General features: G+C 48.3%; 1 protein-coding gene across 1 annotated transcript in view; it reads left to right on the forward strand.

Annotated features, from left to right (window-relative positions):
• SLC12A8 (solute carrier family 12 member 8) overlaps positions 1 to 18,501 on the forward strand; it is a 151,236-nt gene that overhangs the window by 101,292 nt on the left and 31,443 nt on the right. The window contains exons 9-10 of the mRNA XM_055124500.1: positions 2,061 to 2,207; positions 9,567 to 10,164. Of these exons, the coding sequence (XP_054980475.1) occupies positions 2,061 to 2,207; positions 9,567 to 10,164 (745 nt within the window). The remainder of the gene's footprint in view (positions 1 to 2,060; positions 2,208 to 9,566; positions 10,165 to 18,501) is intronic.

Here is an 18,501-nt window from a genome sequence, read left to right on the forward strand (position 1 = left end):
GACCACCACCGTTCAGAATCAATTGGACAGAGAGGTAGGAGTTTGCAGTGATCGGACGGGATGCATGGGGAATCTTGCGATGGGGAAAGTAGAACCGGCCATGCCTCCTGCCCAAATGAGACCCCGAGCAGTCGCCCATGGACAGCTCCTCTGCTCCTGAACAGCCATGATCCCAGCGCCACAGAAACCAATCTCGGAATGCAGCGGCTGCTGGCAGAAATACCTCTGGACTTAATACCAGAATTCCAAATCTGGGCAGCCGCTTTGCGACCATGCAACATCATATGCTCTTTGTTACCAACAATAGAAAACATACAATCTAATGATGTTATTCCGACAGGTCTGACTGTTGGGGGTAAAACACCAAATAATGATAGTGAATTTCCTGTCAAAAATTGAATGTAATCAAAGTAAGGAAAGAGTAAAGTGATAATCATATGCCACACAGGCAGAGGGGGAGTCGGAGGAGGGGTATGCTGGGGTTATTGGTGGTGGAACATGTGCACTGGTGAAGGGATGGGTGTTTGAGCATAGTATGACTGAGACTCGATCCTAAAAGTCCTGTAACTGTTCTCACGGTAACTCAATTAAAAATAAATACAAAATAAATAAAATTTAAAAAAAATAAAATAAAATAAAATCACGTCCTCACCCCTCCCCAGGGGAGAGAGGAGTGTTAGAAAGGTTGAGGCAGGATTTAGGCGGGAGGAGGACAGAAAGGAGTTTTTAGAATTTAGCCAGACATAAAGATTGGCGCTTGCTTTCATTTTGGGAAAATGGACTGAACTGACAGTTTCGGAGAAAGAGTGGGAAGTGAACCACAGCCCAGAAGAAGCTCCTGTCTGCTAGCCGTGAGAGGAGGGGGGGTATCAGCGCCGGCACGTGGCTGCATGGTGGCAGCGCAGACCTTTGCAGGTGGGCATTGAGCACAGCAGTCGCTCTGTCTCTGCTCTTCCTGGTGGTGTCATGTGGGCCTGTCATACACTGAGCATCAGCCAAGGCTCCCACCGGTCCCACGTCAACACTGCGCTGGCCCCAGATGTGTCAGGTGTGGAGCAAGGCCTCCAGACCAACAGGAGAGACAGGGCTGGAGCTCCCCATAATGCTGAGGTTCTGCAGAGCTCTACGCTGCACCCACTGTGGCGAGGGGCATTGGGGGGCAAGGAGGAGGGGAGGCTAGATCGAGTCTTAAGACACCGCTGGGAGTTTGAGACCTAACCAACAGTGAATGCTCAGCGGTGTGGCCAGAAGGCTCCAGCAGGCTGGGGCAGCATGCTGATGAAGACTGAGCAGGGGGGACGGCCTGAGAAGGACACAGGCACAGGGGTGGCAGCCTTTGTTCTCTTTGCTTGGTAGAGCACGATGGGACGCACACTCAGGGAGGGTCCTCCAGCAGAGGTCAGGGATGAGTCCTCGTGGGCAGAGCAGCGGGAGGCCATTTAGCACTGCAGCTGGCCAGTGTTTCTCAACACGTAGTCCCTTGGCCATTAGTATCCACATCCCCAGGGAAACGGGAAATCTAAATTCTTGGGGCCTCACCCCAACCTACTAAAGCAGAAACCTTGAAACGGGGTCCAAAAATCTTAGTTTTAAGATTTCTCTCTCTCTCTCTCTCAGGATGAGTCTAGTGTACACTGATTTGAGACCTACTGTGTGATGCAGGGCATGCTGAAATAGTAGGGCAGGAATGAAGGTCAGATGCAGAGCAGGAGTGTCGGGCAGCCACATGCAGGAGGTCGGACACAGAGCAGCAGTGTCCGGCAGCCACATGCAGGAGGTCAGACACAGAGCACAGTGTCCATCTGTTTGCACTGTGGATGGGCACCTGTCCTGCAAACCATTCCACAGGCCACAGTCAATGAAGGGAGAAACCAGTAGGGTTTTTTGGTGTGTGTGGGGTGGTTGGGCCACACCTGACAGTACTCATGGCTTGGTTCTAGCTCCTGCAGACCAGTGTCAGTCCATGGACTGGTGGTTGAGAAAGGCTGATTGAGAGGGTAGATGGTGAAAGTGAGGACGGGGAGCTGCAGGGCAGACACTCTCCTGGCATCTCTCCCCAGGTGTCCCTGGTGGGCGCCCTGTTCCTCCTGGGCCTCTACATCTCATCCCTGGCCTCCTGCATGGGAGGCCTCTACGGAGCGCCCCGGATCCTGCAGTGCATCGCGCAGGAGAAAGTGGTTCCCACTCTGGCCTGCCTGGGCCAAGGGGTAAGTGGCTTTGGGGGATTGTATACTTGGCCAGGAACTTGATGGGGGCTTGGGGGGCATGAAATTGCTTTGATCTTTCTGGGCAAGCCACCGTTCATGCTCTCTGGGGTCATAACGAGAGGGCAGAGTCTTTTTCCTCACCTGTATTCCGGCTCATCCTGAGCATGGGTCCCCCGCTGTCAGCGTGGCCTCTTGCACTCTGTGTCCGGGGACATAGGACAGTGGTAGGTCGCGTGCCTTCCGTGTGGCCACATGGCAGTCCCTAAGTGCAGAGCCAGAAGTGAATCCTGAGCACAGCTGGGTGCTACCCACAAACAAATGAAAGCCCCTCAAATAGATTCAGTTATTAATGTTACAAGCCAGTGCTCTCTCCAAAAAAGTTCTTAAAATGAAAATAGAAAATGTCAATATCATAATTACACATTTTAACATTTCTCTTGGCAATTAATGGGCAATTAAACACATTTGCAGAGGTATACTTAATCTGGAAGGAGCACAGACCTCCACTGAGCATTTTCCAAGTCTGCACAAAGATGATCCCAGAGCCGTGGGAAGCTCTCTGTCCTCGGGCTCTCCTTCCTGTGCATCGGCCAAGGGTGACTTCCCCTCACCTCTGCCTCGGGTCCCTGTCTGTCAGCTACTGTTCATCTCTAACATCCCATAGAGCCCCCCACCCCTCCTGTCCCCCCCACACCCCCACCCCTCCTGTCCCCAGTCCTCCTCTTGCTTGAGGCCACAGGCTTGCAAGGCGTCCTCTTCACCCCTCCCCTGCCCTCCGCCAGAACACCTGGGTAGCAGCAGTGCGCTCTCCAGCGCCTTCCAGGTGGGAAGGCTTTGATTCTGTTTTACATATTTTTATTAGGTAAAATATACATAGAGTTCAAAACTTTAAAGTGATATAAAAGGCATACACTGAACATTTCCCTTGAATCATGCATTTCACTTTCCCCTCCACTCTGGGCCTTACCAGTACTTGTTTTAGTAGCTGTTTTTGAATCCATCTCTTTTAACAAAAAGATGGTGTTCTATACACCTTGCTTTTTGTTGTTGTTGTTGTTGTTTTTGGAGGGGTCACACCCGGCGATGCACAGGGGTTACTCCTGGTTTTGTACTCAGGAATTCCTCCTGGCGGTGCTCAGGGAACCATATGGGATGCTGGGAATCGAACCCAGATTGGCCACATGCATGGCAAATGCCCACCTGCTGTGCTATTGCTCCATCCCCTATACACCTTGCTTTTCTTCGTTTAATACAAGTTGGAAGGGGCTGGAGTGATAGTTCAGTAGAAAAGATGTTTGATCTCCAGCACCAGTTCTATTCCCCAAGCACCACCAGGAGTGATCCTGGAGCACATGTGCATGCGCACACACACACACACTGTATATGCATGCATATATATAAAATCTCAAAACTCTAATTCATATTAGTGTAGAGAGAACTATCTCATCTTTTTAAATTTAATTTTTACTGCTGAAGTAACATTGTATTGTAGCATTTAAGTTTCAGGTTTGCATCACTAAAAATCAATATATTTATGTGAATAGATATTCTCATTCTGTTTTCATTGTAAGGAAATTCATAGTTCATTTAACTGCTCCCTTAAAAGTGCTGCAAATAATGATCTCAAGTGTGTGTTTGTGTAGTCTTGTGTATGTGCACATGCTCCTGCTGTTTAAATGTCTGAAGTGGGTTTGCTGGGCCAAAGGTAAATGTGTTTTAAATTTTAATATTTACTGCCAGAACACCTTCCCTGGAATTTGTATCATTATTTTGCTTCTACATGCAGTGAGTTCCTTGTCCTCAGGGTTGGGGCCAAGTGGTGTGCCCACCTGGACTCCGTCCCGTCCCCACCCTCAAGCATGGTCCAGGCATGCCGCCCACCCCACTCCCTGCACAGAAGCCACCCACCTTCTCCAGCATGTGAACCTCTCCTCGGGGCCTGTTCTCTCAAAGTCCATATGTGGGAGTGGGGTCCCAAGTGGGGCCCCAAGGAGGGTCTGGAAAGAGAAGGGGTGAGCCGGAGGCTGTCACTGGCCAGTGTCCAGGGAGGAACTCAGACGAGTGCCGGACTCCAGCTTCAGCCTCTCCTCCTCACTGCCCTGAAGGCATCTGTGCCAGGACGGATGGTAAACAGTGCTTGATTTAACAATTTGTTAGCCAGGGTTGTAGTTGTAAATATTTAGACACAGGCCTGAGGGCTGTCATTTGGACACCTGCCCTGGGCACTGGGGTGTTTGTAAAACTGAAACAAACACGATTTATTTCTCTCCTGTTTTGAGACAAAACCTGCCTCAGCTCATTGGCAAGTGTAAGTTTTTGCCAAGCCTGTAGTGAGAAGGGCTTCTTAGGACACTTGTGATTTAATGTCCTCCTCTTAACATGAATGAGGCTGAACATCGAGTCAGTCACTTGATTTCAGTGGTTGTTGGTTCTTTTCTTCTCAGTGACTCCAAGGCTCTTTGTAAGATGAACTCCTTGTGATATGAGCTACGAGTACTTCTTCTAGTTTGTCACTTGGCATTTAACTTCAGCACCTTCCCACCACGCTTCCCCCCAAAGCTTCTTTACATGTGATTAAGTCTTATTAGCAATTTTTGTTTTTCTTTTAATTGGGAAGAAAAGAAGCTTTATGAAGCACATTAAATATTAAAAAAATACAGAAAAGGCCCTAAGACCGATAGGAACCATTTAAAGAATAGGCGTAAAATAAACGTCCTCTTAACTTCCTCCCAAGAATTCCGGCTGCCCCCCGCTCTGTCCCTCTGGAGGAGCCGTGGTCTCCATTTCCCTGATATTAACGTTAACATTCTTGATTTTTTGTAATCTTACTCAACAATAGGTGAACTTTTTCTGAAAAGAGTAAAGTAGCAAATGCTATAGATTCTGCAGGCTATATACTCCCCTCACAACCATTCATTTGTCCTTCACTCCGAAGTCAGAGGGTACCACAGAGGTTAGGTGTGGCTGTGTTCCCACAAGCCTAACTTACGGTGACTATGATGGTGATTTCCTGTAGATCTTTCCTGTCACAGAATATCCTCATTTCCCCCTTTCTCCTCTCCCTTCCCTCTTTGTTCTTGATGTCATCGTGGGGATCACAGACTCCTGACTGTGGTGCTTGCACATTGTTTTTGTTGATTTATGTTGCGTGAATATTTGTGCGGTTGGAGGCGCTGAGACACGGAACGCGGAAGACATGTTTTCATGGAGGGCCATGGTTCTCTCTGACTCTCTACAGCCTTGTGGTCTCCTTTTATTGATCATGGTACCTCTAAAGGGTGCAATGCAGTGATGTCACCAAAGGCATCAAAAGAAGTTACAGGAAGAACATTGAGGCAGTAGAACATGCACTATTTCCTTGCATCTTCAAGCCAGTAATCTTGGCCTCTGGAAAATAGACAAAACCAAAATGGAAATCTTTCTTGGGCTAAAAGCACTTGGATTTACATCCCAAAGACAAGGCTGGGCTGCCACATGAAATCTACATGTTAATTACAAACTAGGCAGCACCTGAAATCTACATCCCAAAGACTAGGCTGGGCCAGAGCCTGGAATCTACAAATGTCAAAGATCAGGCCTGGCTAGCACCTGAGATCTGCATGTCAAAGACCAGCCAGGCTTCTGTGAGAAAAGGAAAACTGCCCCTTTCAATATACTGAAATTATTTTCTGAAGGCAGCTTGAAGGGGGAAAGTGTTCAGCTTCATCCAAACCAGTCAGGACACAGGAGAAATCTCACCCATTTTCATGGGCTCACCCTGATAGCTCAGTCTAGCCCCAACAGATTTATTTGGGGTTTGGGGCCACACCTGGCAGTGTTTGGGGTTTACTCCTGGCTCTACGCTCAGGTCTCCTGGCGGTGCTTGGGAGACCATATATGGTGCTGGGAATTGCACCCGGCCAAGGCCAGTGCAAGGGTGCAAGGCCAGTGCCCTGCCTATTGTCTATGCTCTGGCTCCTGTATGTGCACATTTTAATGATGCCAAACTGCTTTCAAAGGCCACGCTTTAGGTTGTAGGGCTTGCTCGCAAGACTTGGTACTCACCAAAGTTTGTTTGCATGCCTACAGCTGTGCATGTGCACACACTTGCTAGCGCTTGCAATGGCAGTAGACTTAGCTCAGGGTTGTGGGGGTTGCTGTGGGACACACACTGACACACTGACACAGCTCAAGGTTGCACTCCCTGCCTGTGTTGCTGCCATGTCTTTGAGTTCTGGTCGTCACCAGGAGATCGCAGCCCTTTTGCTCGTGCTTACACATTTCTTGCCTTGATGCAAGGGAAATCACTTGTGGCGTTTGGGGCTGCAGACTGCAGAGCAGCCTAAACTGCGCTCAGCATGCAGGGACACTGAGGCTTGAACTTGCGGCCCTCCACCAGTGAGGCAGGCAAGGCGCACGCTGTTCCTCCAGACCTGCTGTTGCTCTTCTTCTGATTTATTTCCCAACCACTTACAGCTGTAAAACTATTCTTAGCTGTGGGCACACGTGAATAGACGGTGACCAGATCTGGTCCAGGGACCATAATTTGCCAGCCCTGGTTTATTTCCTCCAGAGACATCTCTAAACAGAATAGTTTGATTTTGTCTGTTTTAAAACCAGATGGATACAACAGGCTTCTTTCATGCACTATTATGCTTATGAGATTCATTTACTTTTTTGCTTGGAGCAGCAGCTTTTTTATTATCATCCCTCTGGAGCATTTCCTAACGTGCTACAATTTACTTATCCATTCTGCTGTGGAGGGGTTCTGGGGACTATTATGGGCAGTGTGATGGCAGTTTAGTTCAGTGGACTGTACATTTGCAGAGATCCTTCAAACTCTATACCCAAGGGCAGGATCGAGAAATTGTGAGATATGTTCTTGCATTACACCAAACTCTTCCCAAAGCACATGTACTGATTTATACCATCTGCCTGGACAAGTGCTCCTGTTCCTCCTATGTTCTTGTCTTTAAACTTTTTGCCAGTGTGGTGGGTGTTTATGGTATCTCACTACAGTTTTCATTTGCATCAGTTGATATTGGGCATTTTTTTCACATGTTACTAGGCTTTCTTTCAGTCCTTGTTTTTAATGAGCTGTTTTCTTCTTATTTTGCATGCATTCTTTGACTACTCTTTGTCAGTTATATGTGTTGCAAATATCTCTCCCTTTCTTTTTTTTTTATTTTTTTCCTCCCTTCCCCCCACCTCCCCAGCCCCCCACCCCGCCTGTGTAACTGGTAAATTTCACTTTACTTTCACTTTAATTTGATTACATTCAATACTCCAACAAAAAATTCACTATTATTGATTTGGAGTTTCTCCCTCTTAAAGTCAACCTGCTGAAAAGAAAGCATTTGATAATTTGTTTTCCATTGCTGAGAATGAAGAGATATGAGGTCAGGAGGCCGCACTAGCAGCCGCACGCACAGTTTTGGATTTCTGTATTTTAGTATTTTAGTAACTAAGTCCAGAGAAATATCTGCCAGAAATCGCAACATTGTAAGCTTGTACCTCTCAGCTACTTTATATTCCACATATGAGTGCAATCTTTCTATGTCTATCTCTTTCTTTCTGACTCACTTCACTCAGCATGATACTTTCCACGTTGATTCACTTATATGCAAATTTCATGACTTCATGTTTTCTGAAAGCTACGTAGTATTCCACTGTGTAGATATACCAGAGTTTCTCTAACCAATCATCTGTTTTCGGTAGCACTCTGGTTTTTCCCATATTGTGGCTATTGTAAGCAGAGCGGCAATGAACATGGAAATGCAGAATATCTCTCCCTTTCTGTGGCCTGACTCATTTTTGTAGTGGTAAGCAAGTTAATTATTTGATTATTTTATCATTTTACAACCCAACTTTATCAAAGTGCTGACCTGAATACCTAGCATTTCCTTTGTCTTAAGACCCTTTTTCTTTCTATTTTTGGGTCACATACAGCAATACTTAGGTCTTACTCCTGGCTCTGTGCTCAGGGGTCACTCCTGGCGATGTTCAGGGGACCATATGGTGCTTGGAATAAACTTTGACCTCCAGAAGGCACAATGAGCACTCTGTCTACTGAGCTGTCTGGAAAAGACCCATCTTAATTCCCATTATTTTCTCAGAATACTTTATTTTCCTTGGTTTTATTGTTACAGAACACTAAGCCAGCATAGTAAATATGACCCAAATATACCCAAGTAGGATTCTCAAATTTCTTCTCCCTACCCCCTTTAAAACTTTTTTATGCTTAGGTTGTAGAGGTGTTTCCTATCAACAGGGTTCTGAGGGCTGGGGAGACCATGCAATGGGTAGGACACTTGTCTTGCAAGTGATTGACCCATATGCTCCTCACCCTGGGCACTTCATCTGCTCTCCCAAGTCCCACCAGGCATGGTCCCTGATATAAAGCCAGGAGTAAGATGTAACCACCACAAAACCATAACTCCCCCTCCCCAAACACACACACTAAACCCCATTAAAACAAGCTCTCAGCTTCACAGACTCAGGTTGGTGATGTTGCGTTCTTCAACCTGTTTCCTCTTCGTATGTATACATGTGTCTGTAGCTATGAGTATGATTTGGCAGGGGGGTGGGGGGGCCACACCTAGAAGTAGTTAACTACTCCTGGCTCAGTGCTCAGAGGTGGCTTCTGAGGGTGCTCAGGGGCTGCTGCGAGCAAAGCCTGCACTCAGTCCTCCAGCCTGTGGTGCCCCAGATGCCAGGATGCCCCTGGAAGGGGCACGCAGCTGGAGGAAGGCCCACGGAGGTGGAGGGTGGGAGTAGGAAGAGCACCAGCAGGAGGTGGGCAGTGGGGAGACTCCGGCGAACACGAGAGAAGCAAGAGGTGCTAGTGGGCAGCAGGGGAGTGGAGAGAAGCGCTATGAGTCTCACCCGGCTGAGCTTTTGTTCTGAGACGCACCTGGCGATGCTCAGGCCTAGTCCTGGCTCTGTGCTCAGAGGTGGTCGCTGGTGGTGCTCAGGGGAACCCTTCTGGGTGCCAAGGGTCCAGCTGGGGGCAGCCATGTGGCAGGCAAGGGCCTTGCCTCCTTTCCTCTCTCTCGGGTCCCAACTTAGCACATCTTTGGTTTCCATGGCAGACGTTAAAGTCCAGTGAAAGAGGAAAGGTGAGCTGATTGGGCAGCCCGGGCTCCCCAGTCCGCCCTGTACCCCCAGCCCTGATGCCTCTTGTGCCCGAGGTCAGGCGTCGCTGTGTGTCCAGCGGATTTCGGGCGTTCGCTTGCTGTGCGGAGCCTGGGTGGTGTGCGGGGGCAAATTCCCCCAAGCCTGAACACAGACGGGGTAGGGGTGGGGGTGTGGTCATGTGGCTGTTTCTCTCTGCCTTTCTGCTGAACTGCTGTGGGCCTGTGTGCTCTTTTTCTTCCCCAGAAAGGCCCGAATAAGACTCCTGTCGCTGCCATCTGCCTGACCAGTGTGGTCACCATGGCCTTCGTCCTGGTGGGGCAGGTGAACGTTCTGGCCCCCATTGTCACCATCAACTTCATGCTGACATATGTCACCGTGGATTACTCCTACTTCTCCCTATCCATGAGTCTCTGCAGCCTCGGGGACAGGGAGGACGTGGGAGCCGCCTGCGGTTCTGAGCACCAACTCTTGGAGAAGAGGCCCCAGTACGGCTCGGGGGGCGTCCCCAGGGGCCTGTCTGAGGGCACCCTGCTGCAGTTCGCCAAGGACATGGACCAGCTCCTGCAGCTTGCCAGGACGCAGGACGGCTGCCAGCCCAGGTGGGCAGAGAGTGACGGTTCCCCCAAAGGCCAGACACGGAAGCCGAGAAAGGCCGCCATGCAGAGGCTGCAGGAGAGCTTCCTCCTGGATGGCACAGCCCCTGGAGGTGTGGGTGGGCAGCCCCCTGCCTCCCCAGATGTCCAGGACTTCTATTGGAACGAGCAGACCTCTCAGCCTGAGGGGGCAGGTGAGGGACAGTCTGTTCCTGGGCCGTGCAGCCCGGTGCCTCTGACTACGGACGGTGAGTACTGCAGGGCTCCTCCCTTGGGAACGGTGAGCCTGGAGCCGGCTGGGGCGCCTCCTCGGTGGCTGCTCTGTCTGTGACGGGTGTCATCTCCTAACATGGAGCCATTTCATTTGAAGCATTTTGAGAATCGTTCATTTAGCAGGGTGTTTGCTTTAGAACTTGTATGCAGATATCAGCTGGATTTATAATTCGACTGCTATAATTTTACTTGCTATTTAATTTGGCCTCTCAAGTACTCAGGAGGTCGGGGGGGCCCCCTCCTGGCATTCTCAGGTAGGAGGGTCAGTGCCAAGGCCTCCAGATGTGGTGTTGCTGGGTCGGGAGCACCAGTGAGGGATGCCCTGGGCAGCCCCAGCGGTGCTCAGGGAACCAGAGGTGTGGGTGGTGAACCCAGAGTGTGCCACAGGCAGCACATGCTTCTCAATCCCTCTGCTATCTCTCCACCCTGTTATGATTTGAAAGAGAAACTTCCGTCTATTCTCTGTGTTTGAATTGGGAATCATGGTAGTAGTGGTAGTAGTAGTGGAATATTCATTTAATTTTACACAAAACCAACTGAGGCTCAATGCCAACTTTCCTGGTGCCTGTTCCTTCTTTCATGGAAGTGGGAATGTGGCCAGGGCATCCCCCAGCTCGGTGTCTGCTGGAGAAGGGGAGTCGCCCAGAGCAGGTACAGACAAGGGTGGGAAGGAGCGCAGCCTTCTCCTGGCCTCTCCAGCCCACAGCCCGGCAGCCAGACTCTCGAGAGAGCCTCCTAGGAGGAGCCGGGGCCTCACGCTCCAGAGCCTTGCACGTCCTTGGTGTTCGGCCTGTATTGCTTCAGGATGGAATGGATATTGTCATCATTCTCTGTCACTACTGGAGACGTGAGGTTTAGTGAGGTTGCAGAGAAGTTCCCAGCACGGACACCTCACCCACGCCTGCCTATGCGGGAAGCCAGGACCTGCCCCTGGAGCTCTGCAGAGAGAAGAGGGAGAGACAGGAACACAATAGGAGGTGTTGAAAGACAGGCCTTTTCTGCTTCCATAAATGTGCTATCCCTTCTTTACCTCCAAATCAGTGGTAGGTTTTTAATGGGAGAAACATTTTAAAAAAGAAAATACACATAGGGGCTGGAGAGATAGCATAGTGGGAGGGCATTTGCCTGGCACGTGACCGACTCACGTTCAGTCCCTGGCATCCCATCCCATCTGGTCCCCTGAGCAGTGCCAGGAGTAATTCCTGTGTGCAGAGCCAAGAGTAAACTCTGAGCCTTGCTGGGTGTGATCCCCCACCCCCCCCAAAAAGAAAAACCCACAATACACATTTATATTATCTGGGAAGGATTAAGTCATACCTGATAGTACCCAGGGACTCCTGGCTGTGTCGGGGCCACTCCTCATGGTGTGGGGGAACCAGATGCAGTGCTGAGGATTGAACAAGGGGTTCAGTCTAATTGAGGTCAGCCACATGTGAGGCAAGTACATTATCTCCTGGATGATTTTTCCAGTCCCTGTTTTGGTTTTTAATTTTTATTTTTTATTTGGGGGCCACATCCAACCATACTCAGGGTTTATCCTGGCCCTGCACTCAGGGAATCAGTCCTAGTGGTACTCGGGGGACTATATGCAGAGTCCAGATCGAACTGGACTCGACTATGTACAATGCAAGTACTGAACTCCTCTGCTATCTCTCTAACCCTACCTTTTTTTATCTTTTAGTTTTTATTAAGACAACATGATTTATAGGGTTGTTCATAATAGAGATTTTTCAGGCATATAGTGTCCCTCTCCCTCCACCAATATCCCCAGGTTCCTTCCCACCCCCAAAATTCCCTCTTGGTCCAACAAAACTTAAGGTAGTGGCATATGGAATTACTAGAAAATAAACCTATAAAAGTCAATATGTGATGATTAATTGCTAAGTAATTTTTTGTTTTGCTTTTTGGAGCCCACCCAAAACTGGGTGGCTCCAGGCTTACTCCTGGCTCTGCACTCCAGAGTCACTCCTGGCCGTGGTCAGTGACCGTATGGGATGCTGAGGAGAGAACCTGGGTTGGCTGTGTGCAAGGCAAGGACCTTCCCCCCTGTACTACCTCTTTGTCCCCGGCTAAGTGATTTTAATCAACATAATTTGGATGTTAATTCATCACTGGAAATGTGTAAAATCTCTTAGGAGTGAACATACCTTTCTCAATCTACTAGCGGGAAACCATTACTGAGAGCTGCACTGAATGCCACATGTTGGAAGTCTGTCTTGTCCCTTGGAGAAGCTCTTTGAAGGCCCTTGCAAGACTGGTTTCAAGTCTATAAATTCCCTAAGTCTGCCCATGAAGCTCTGTATTTTTCTTTTTCTTTTTTTTTTTTTTGCTTTTTGGGTCACACCCAGCGATGCTCAGAGGTTACTCCTGGCTCTGCACTCAGGAATCACCCCTGGCGATGCTCAGGGGACCATATGGGATGCTGGGATTCGAACCGGGTCGGCCGCGTGCAAGGCAAACGCCCTACCCGCTGTGCTATTCCTCCAGCCCCTGTATTTTTCTTTTAAATCGAATGATAATCTAGCAGGAATGAGTGTTCTTGGTGAGGTGTTCATTTCTCTGAGTCTTTGTACTATATCCCTCCACACTCTTCTGCTCACAGTCTCACTTGGTCAATCTGCTGTACACTATCTGGGCTTTCCTTTGTATACAAGGTCCTTTTTGCTTTTGATGCTTTCAGTATTCTGCCTCTATATTTGGGTTTTTTCATTTTGAGTATAGAGTGTCTTGGAGTTTTCCTACTTGGGTCTATTTTCACTGGGACCCTTCAGGCCTCTTAGATCCTGATGCCTGTAATCCCCACGTTTTACTTGAGGATTTTAAATTTTAAATTCTTACTGATGATTTCTCTAACTATTGTTTCTTCATCACAGTTGCCTTCCTGTTCTTCAGGGACTCCGATGATTCTTATACTGTCCCTCTTGAGCTCATTCCGTAGTTCTCTACTATGCTGTCAATGTCTCTTCAGGCTATTTCCTACCTCCTGCTGTTTCCTAGTGGTCTCCTCACCTTGGAGCTCCTCAATCTTTTGCTCAGCTGTTGCTGTTCTGCTGTTCAGAGCTTCTATAGACTCCTTTTTATATCACCTACCGTTGTTTTCTGTCGTTTCCGACTGTAGTAGTTTTTCATTTCAACTCTCATGCTTTCTCGTGCTTTGCTGACTACCTGCGCTTTTGTTTCTTTGAACTCATGGAACATCCTCATCCTAGTGTCACTAAAGACACTGAGAATTCACTGCTGCTGCTTATGTCTCCGGGAACAGTTTTCCCTCACTGAGCTTGGTGGGCGTCTGTTTTCTAGTGTTCTTGCTGTGCTGGGGGAAAGTGAGCCCCTGAAAGACACTGAGGGGTAAAGGCTGTCTTCAGCAAGTGACAGAGAAATGATTGTGAGCAGTCTTTTGCTGCGCAGATCTGATGTACAGCCACAGCAGCAGGAGCTGTGTGTGGGCTTGTTTGTCGGAGCAGGCAGGCCCTGCTGGGCGGAGGGCTCAGGCCCCATGGTGTCAGCTGAGCAGCCCCACCTGGAGTGGCGGAGCAACCTTGATATCTTAGTTGCTTGATTTCCTGTCATTATTTTTCTCTAACTGCTTTGATGGGTGTGTCAAATACGCTTACTGCTGTTACCCACAGGCCTAAATTGCCTAGAAATGGATCCTACCCATTTCCTCCTCTACCTCTATGCTGCCCGAGTCCAAGATCGGCTATAAAGCATGAGTCCTGGAATTCCTCCCTGTATTGGACTTCATGTCAGATCAAGGGATTAAATGACTTATTGGGTGAAATAATATCATCCCATTGCTCATTGATTTGTTCGAGCGGGCACCAGTAACATCTCTCATTGAGAGACTTATTGTTACTGTTTTTGGCATATCCAGTACGCACGGGTAGCTTGCCAGGATCTGCTGTGGGGGCTCCATACTCTCAGTAGCTTGCCGGGCTCTCCGAGTGGGGTGGAGGTATTGAACACGGGTTGGCCGAGTGAAAGGCGAAAGCCCAACAGCCATAGACTAAAAAAAATTATTTATTTATTGTACTATCCATACATTGCCCAGAGGACCCAGCATCACTCTCAGTGATCTTCAGTCAGCTGGGCCGGCCTGGTCTGGGGAGATGGTGCTGCCCAGGACCAGTGGGGCTGGGGGCCTGCAGGGCCACAGCAGTGGAGGGGGTCAGAGGATTCAAACTCCTGCCTTATAAGACATGCACCCCTGAGCCCCTGGACAGTCTCGCAGCCCCAGACCCTTTTGTCTTTATTGATTTATTAGTTTGGCCTAGTTCTCCCTGTTTGAAGGTTTTCCAATGTTATGAATCTCAGTGTTGGTCAGAGGAAGACTCTCATGCTCTAAACCGATGATGTCAACTGCCCGATTCTCCAATCCATCCTGTGTCCAGGAGCACACAGGAGCCAGCCTGAGCCGGTCAGACAAGCCCTCCTGTGAGCGGCAAAATGGACCCGAAGAATGGGGCTTCTGAGGAGCTGGGGGATGCAGTAGGTCCTGCCTTACTCCTGTCTGGCTTGAGGGTTCAGACGGGCGCAGGCCTCTGACCCGTCTGCAGAGTGTGTCCCCCGCGCTCACTACTGCTGTGACTGCTATCCCTGGCCACAGCCTTGGATTCATTTGTAGCCTTCCTCATACTCGAAGGCAGGCCAGGAAGTGTCTTTTTAATTGCTTTGACACATAAAATGAGGGGACTTCTTCCCCCAATGGAGAGGGGAGATCAAGCCACAGCACTCTAGATTGTTGTTATTCTGTTTCCAATTTTCAGAATATTCGTCTGTAACCTGATTTGTCTTAACACTATTAGTTTTTAAAATGTGAACTTTGTCTCATTCTTATTTAATGGGTACCATTTACTATTTTAGTTTCAGTTTTGGGGGGCCCGGGATACCCCAGGCAAGGTTGGGGAGATCATATGCAGTGCCAGAGATGAACTGGAATTGGCTGCATGCAAAACAAGCACCTTACACACTCTACTGTCAGTCTTCCATGGCTCATCTTAGCTCTCTGATTATTATTATTATTATTATTATTATTATTTTGTCTTTTTGGGTCACACCTGGTGATGCTCAGGGGTTACTCCTGGCTCTGCAATCAGGAATCACTCCTGGAAGTGCTCCTATGGGATGCTGGGGATTAAACCCAGGTTGACTGCGTGCAAGGCAAATGCCCTCTCTGCTGTGCTCTGGCTCCTCTCTGATATTTTTTTGCTTTCCCTTATAAGTCTCTTTTGGCACCTTGAACAGTCTGGGGCTCTCAAGGTTTTTTTCGCCTGTGTTTCCGGCTGTAGTGGAAGGCCTGCTGATCCTAGGATTTCCATTCCCACTTCAAAGCCCTGAAAGCCTTGGAGACATTTGTGCCTGGAGAGATGGGCCTGATGCACAGCCTCACTCACAGAGGAAGCTGACGGGGAGCTGGCTGCTGCTCACACAGGGCAGCCCTGGGGGAAGCCCGAGGGTCCTCTCTGCGGACTTTGCCTCCTGATCTCCTGATCTGTTTGCTGGCTTGGCTGGGAGGTGACCAGATGGCAGCTTGTTTTCTGGGAGCAAAGTGAAATAAAGGGCTGGAGTGGGTATCCTATTGCTTAGGATAAATACTTTTATTTAATTTCCTGCTTATAATTCTATTTCCTACTCTTTGATGTGTCTGGTTCCTCAACTCTGGACACAGACCAGTTGGATTCTTTCCAGAGGAAACCCCCGAGGGGAGTGGGCTGGCCAAGGGAAGGGCCGGCTCAGCAGAGGGTAGGAGCCTGAGACCCTGCCTTCCCATGCACAGCTCTGCAGCCAAGCGCTGCATTCACCTGCTGCCTTCCCAGGGACTACTGGGATCTCAGGCGTGGGGAGCTGCCCCTTGTCGGCAGCCTTCCCCTCGGCAGGCCCCAGAGTTCCTCCTCTAGGACGCTCAGTCGGCTTCCGAACCTCTGCCAGCACTTGGTTTCATTTTCCTGTTCTCATGTGTGTGAGTGCGGACTCACGCGCATGTGCACGTGTGTATGTGTGCATGAGTATGTTTATACCTATAAACTTCCTTTCCTGTCTTCTTAGGATTCCAGAGATTTGCCATCAATCTGCAATTTTACTTATTTTTGCTCTGTGCTCAGGGACCGTTTCTGGTGGTCATATTCACAGGAACGGACCCAGGTTGGGCATGTTTGAGGCGAGTGCTGTATCCGCTGCACTGTTTCTCTGATCCTCAATCTGAGATTTTAATTGGTGAAGTAGCCACTGCTGTTGCCCACACTTCAGCATATGGCTTTTCTTGGCCATTTCCGCTTCCATTCCTGGTGCCTTTGCTTTGCTGCTCATTATCTAGACTGAGGGTCCCACATTTATTCTGCCTGCCACCCCCTTTTCAGAAAATAAATGACCGAGCAGCTCTGAAAAGCTACCTTTTTCAGGACTAACAGAAAGGGTGTCCCAGTCAGGCCCCTCCCACTCCAATGGCACCTAAGAGAAGTAGGAGTTACTACCCCACGGGTCATTCCTGCAGGGTTGTCCACTTGGGGAAAGGCTGATCTAGAACCTGACTCTTAGTGTGTCTCCGAACTGGTCTTCTACAGCTAGACTGACCCCCACCCCAACCCTCCACATTACCCACTGAACGACCCTTCTCGCTGTACTTGATGCAAGAACCTCCACTCCAGCTGAATAGCTTCTGTTTTAAATCTGAGATTGTCGAGGTGATTCCCAAGATTCTTCCTGGTCTTCCTGTCCTACCTCCTGGCCACTTTTCTCCTGACAGACACACAGCTCTGAGCTTCCAGCTCCACTCACGCTGCTGCCCATTCTCTGCCGCCCTGGTCATACTGTTATATCTTACCAAACTCATCACCCTGGGGCCAGAGCCATAGCACAGTGGTTCTGGTGTTGCCTTGCAGACAGCCGACCCAGGTTTGATCCTCAGCACCCCATATGGTCCTACAAGCCCCACCAGAAGTGATCCCTGAGTGCCAAGTCAGAAATGAACCCTGAGCATTGTTAGGTGTGGCCCCAAAACCAACCAACCAAAGATCCCTCCCCAACACCTCATCCAACTCCCCCTTCTACATCTGGAAAACCCCAACTAGTGGCTTAAACATCCTGACTTTTTAGACCCAGTTTAACTCACTCTGACTGAGAATGGAGTAATTGAGCTCCTACACGCTGTCATTTGATTTATATTAGGTAATGCCATCAGTTCTCACATGATTTACACATTTTTTTGGTAGTGGTGCTGGAGACAGAATCTTGTACATGCAAGGCAAGTTGCTTCGCCGATAAGTCACATCTTGAGCTGCTCGATACATTTAGATCTTATTTGCTGACACAGCTTTCTTTGGACCTATTTTTTCATTTGAAGAGAAATATTCATTTTTTTTTTACTTTAATTTTAGATTGGGCTTATATCTGTCTCCATGCTCAGGAATCACTTGTGGCAGTGCTCAGCAACCATATGCAATACTGGGATTGGACAAGGGTTTGAACGAGGTTTTTCTATTTCTCAGGCAAGCTCCTTACCTGCTGTACTATCTCTCTAAATTACTCATTTTATTCTTTGATTCTAGACTGAAAGGAGCTCCCTTTGGTCATAAACTAGATCTTCTTACTATGTATTTGTCACAATATTCCCCCAAAGAATGTAGCACTTGTGTTCATGCTCATGTACACACACACACACACACACACACACACACACACACACACACACACACACACATACACCACTTGGTCAGGGCTAGTAATATTGATGAATAGTTGAACCAGTTTGGCACAGGATGGAAACACTGCTTGACTGAGTTGGAGTTTCACTATTACAAGAACTGAATGTGAGGCAAACTTGATGCCTTAAAAAAATCAGATTTCTATTGAATAAATTTTATTGAGAGAAAATGGATCAAAAATTAATGTTAGACTGTATTTTATTCTTTATGTAACTATAAATTCCTTATTTATAACAGCTGTGCAAGAAAGATTGTGACTATTGAAGACATCATCAAAGACAAAAAGGATCTGATTAAATAGAAATAAAAACCATTTGCACAGTGCTGTGTCACAGAAGGAAACAATTATCCTGACAGACACAATTGATAAAAGCCTGTTTTCCAAAGCATGTTATTTTTAAAAACAAGAAGGTCAACGTCCAGATTCTATTAAAGAGAAATCAGAGGAGTTGAGTAAGCATTTACATCTCCAAACCTGATACCCAGATTCACTATCCATTCCACAAATTCACTTTTACTGTAAAATTTTAAATATTGTCAGTAGTTAAAAATAGCCAGTGTCAAAAAATGAACCTGTGCCTGGTACTAAGATAAACACTTCATAAGAAATTA

The sequence above is a fragment of the Sorex araneus genome, chromosome 2 (genome assembly GCF_027595985.1).
Source record: "Sorex araneus isolate mSorAra2 chromosome 2, mSorAra2.pri, whole genome shotgun sequence".
Lineage (NCBI taxonomy): Eukaryota > Metazoa > Chordata > Mammalia > Eulipotyphla > Soricidae > Sorex > Sorex araneus.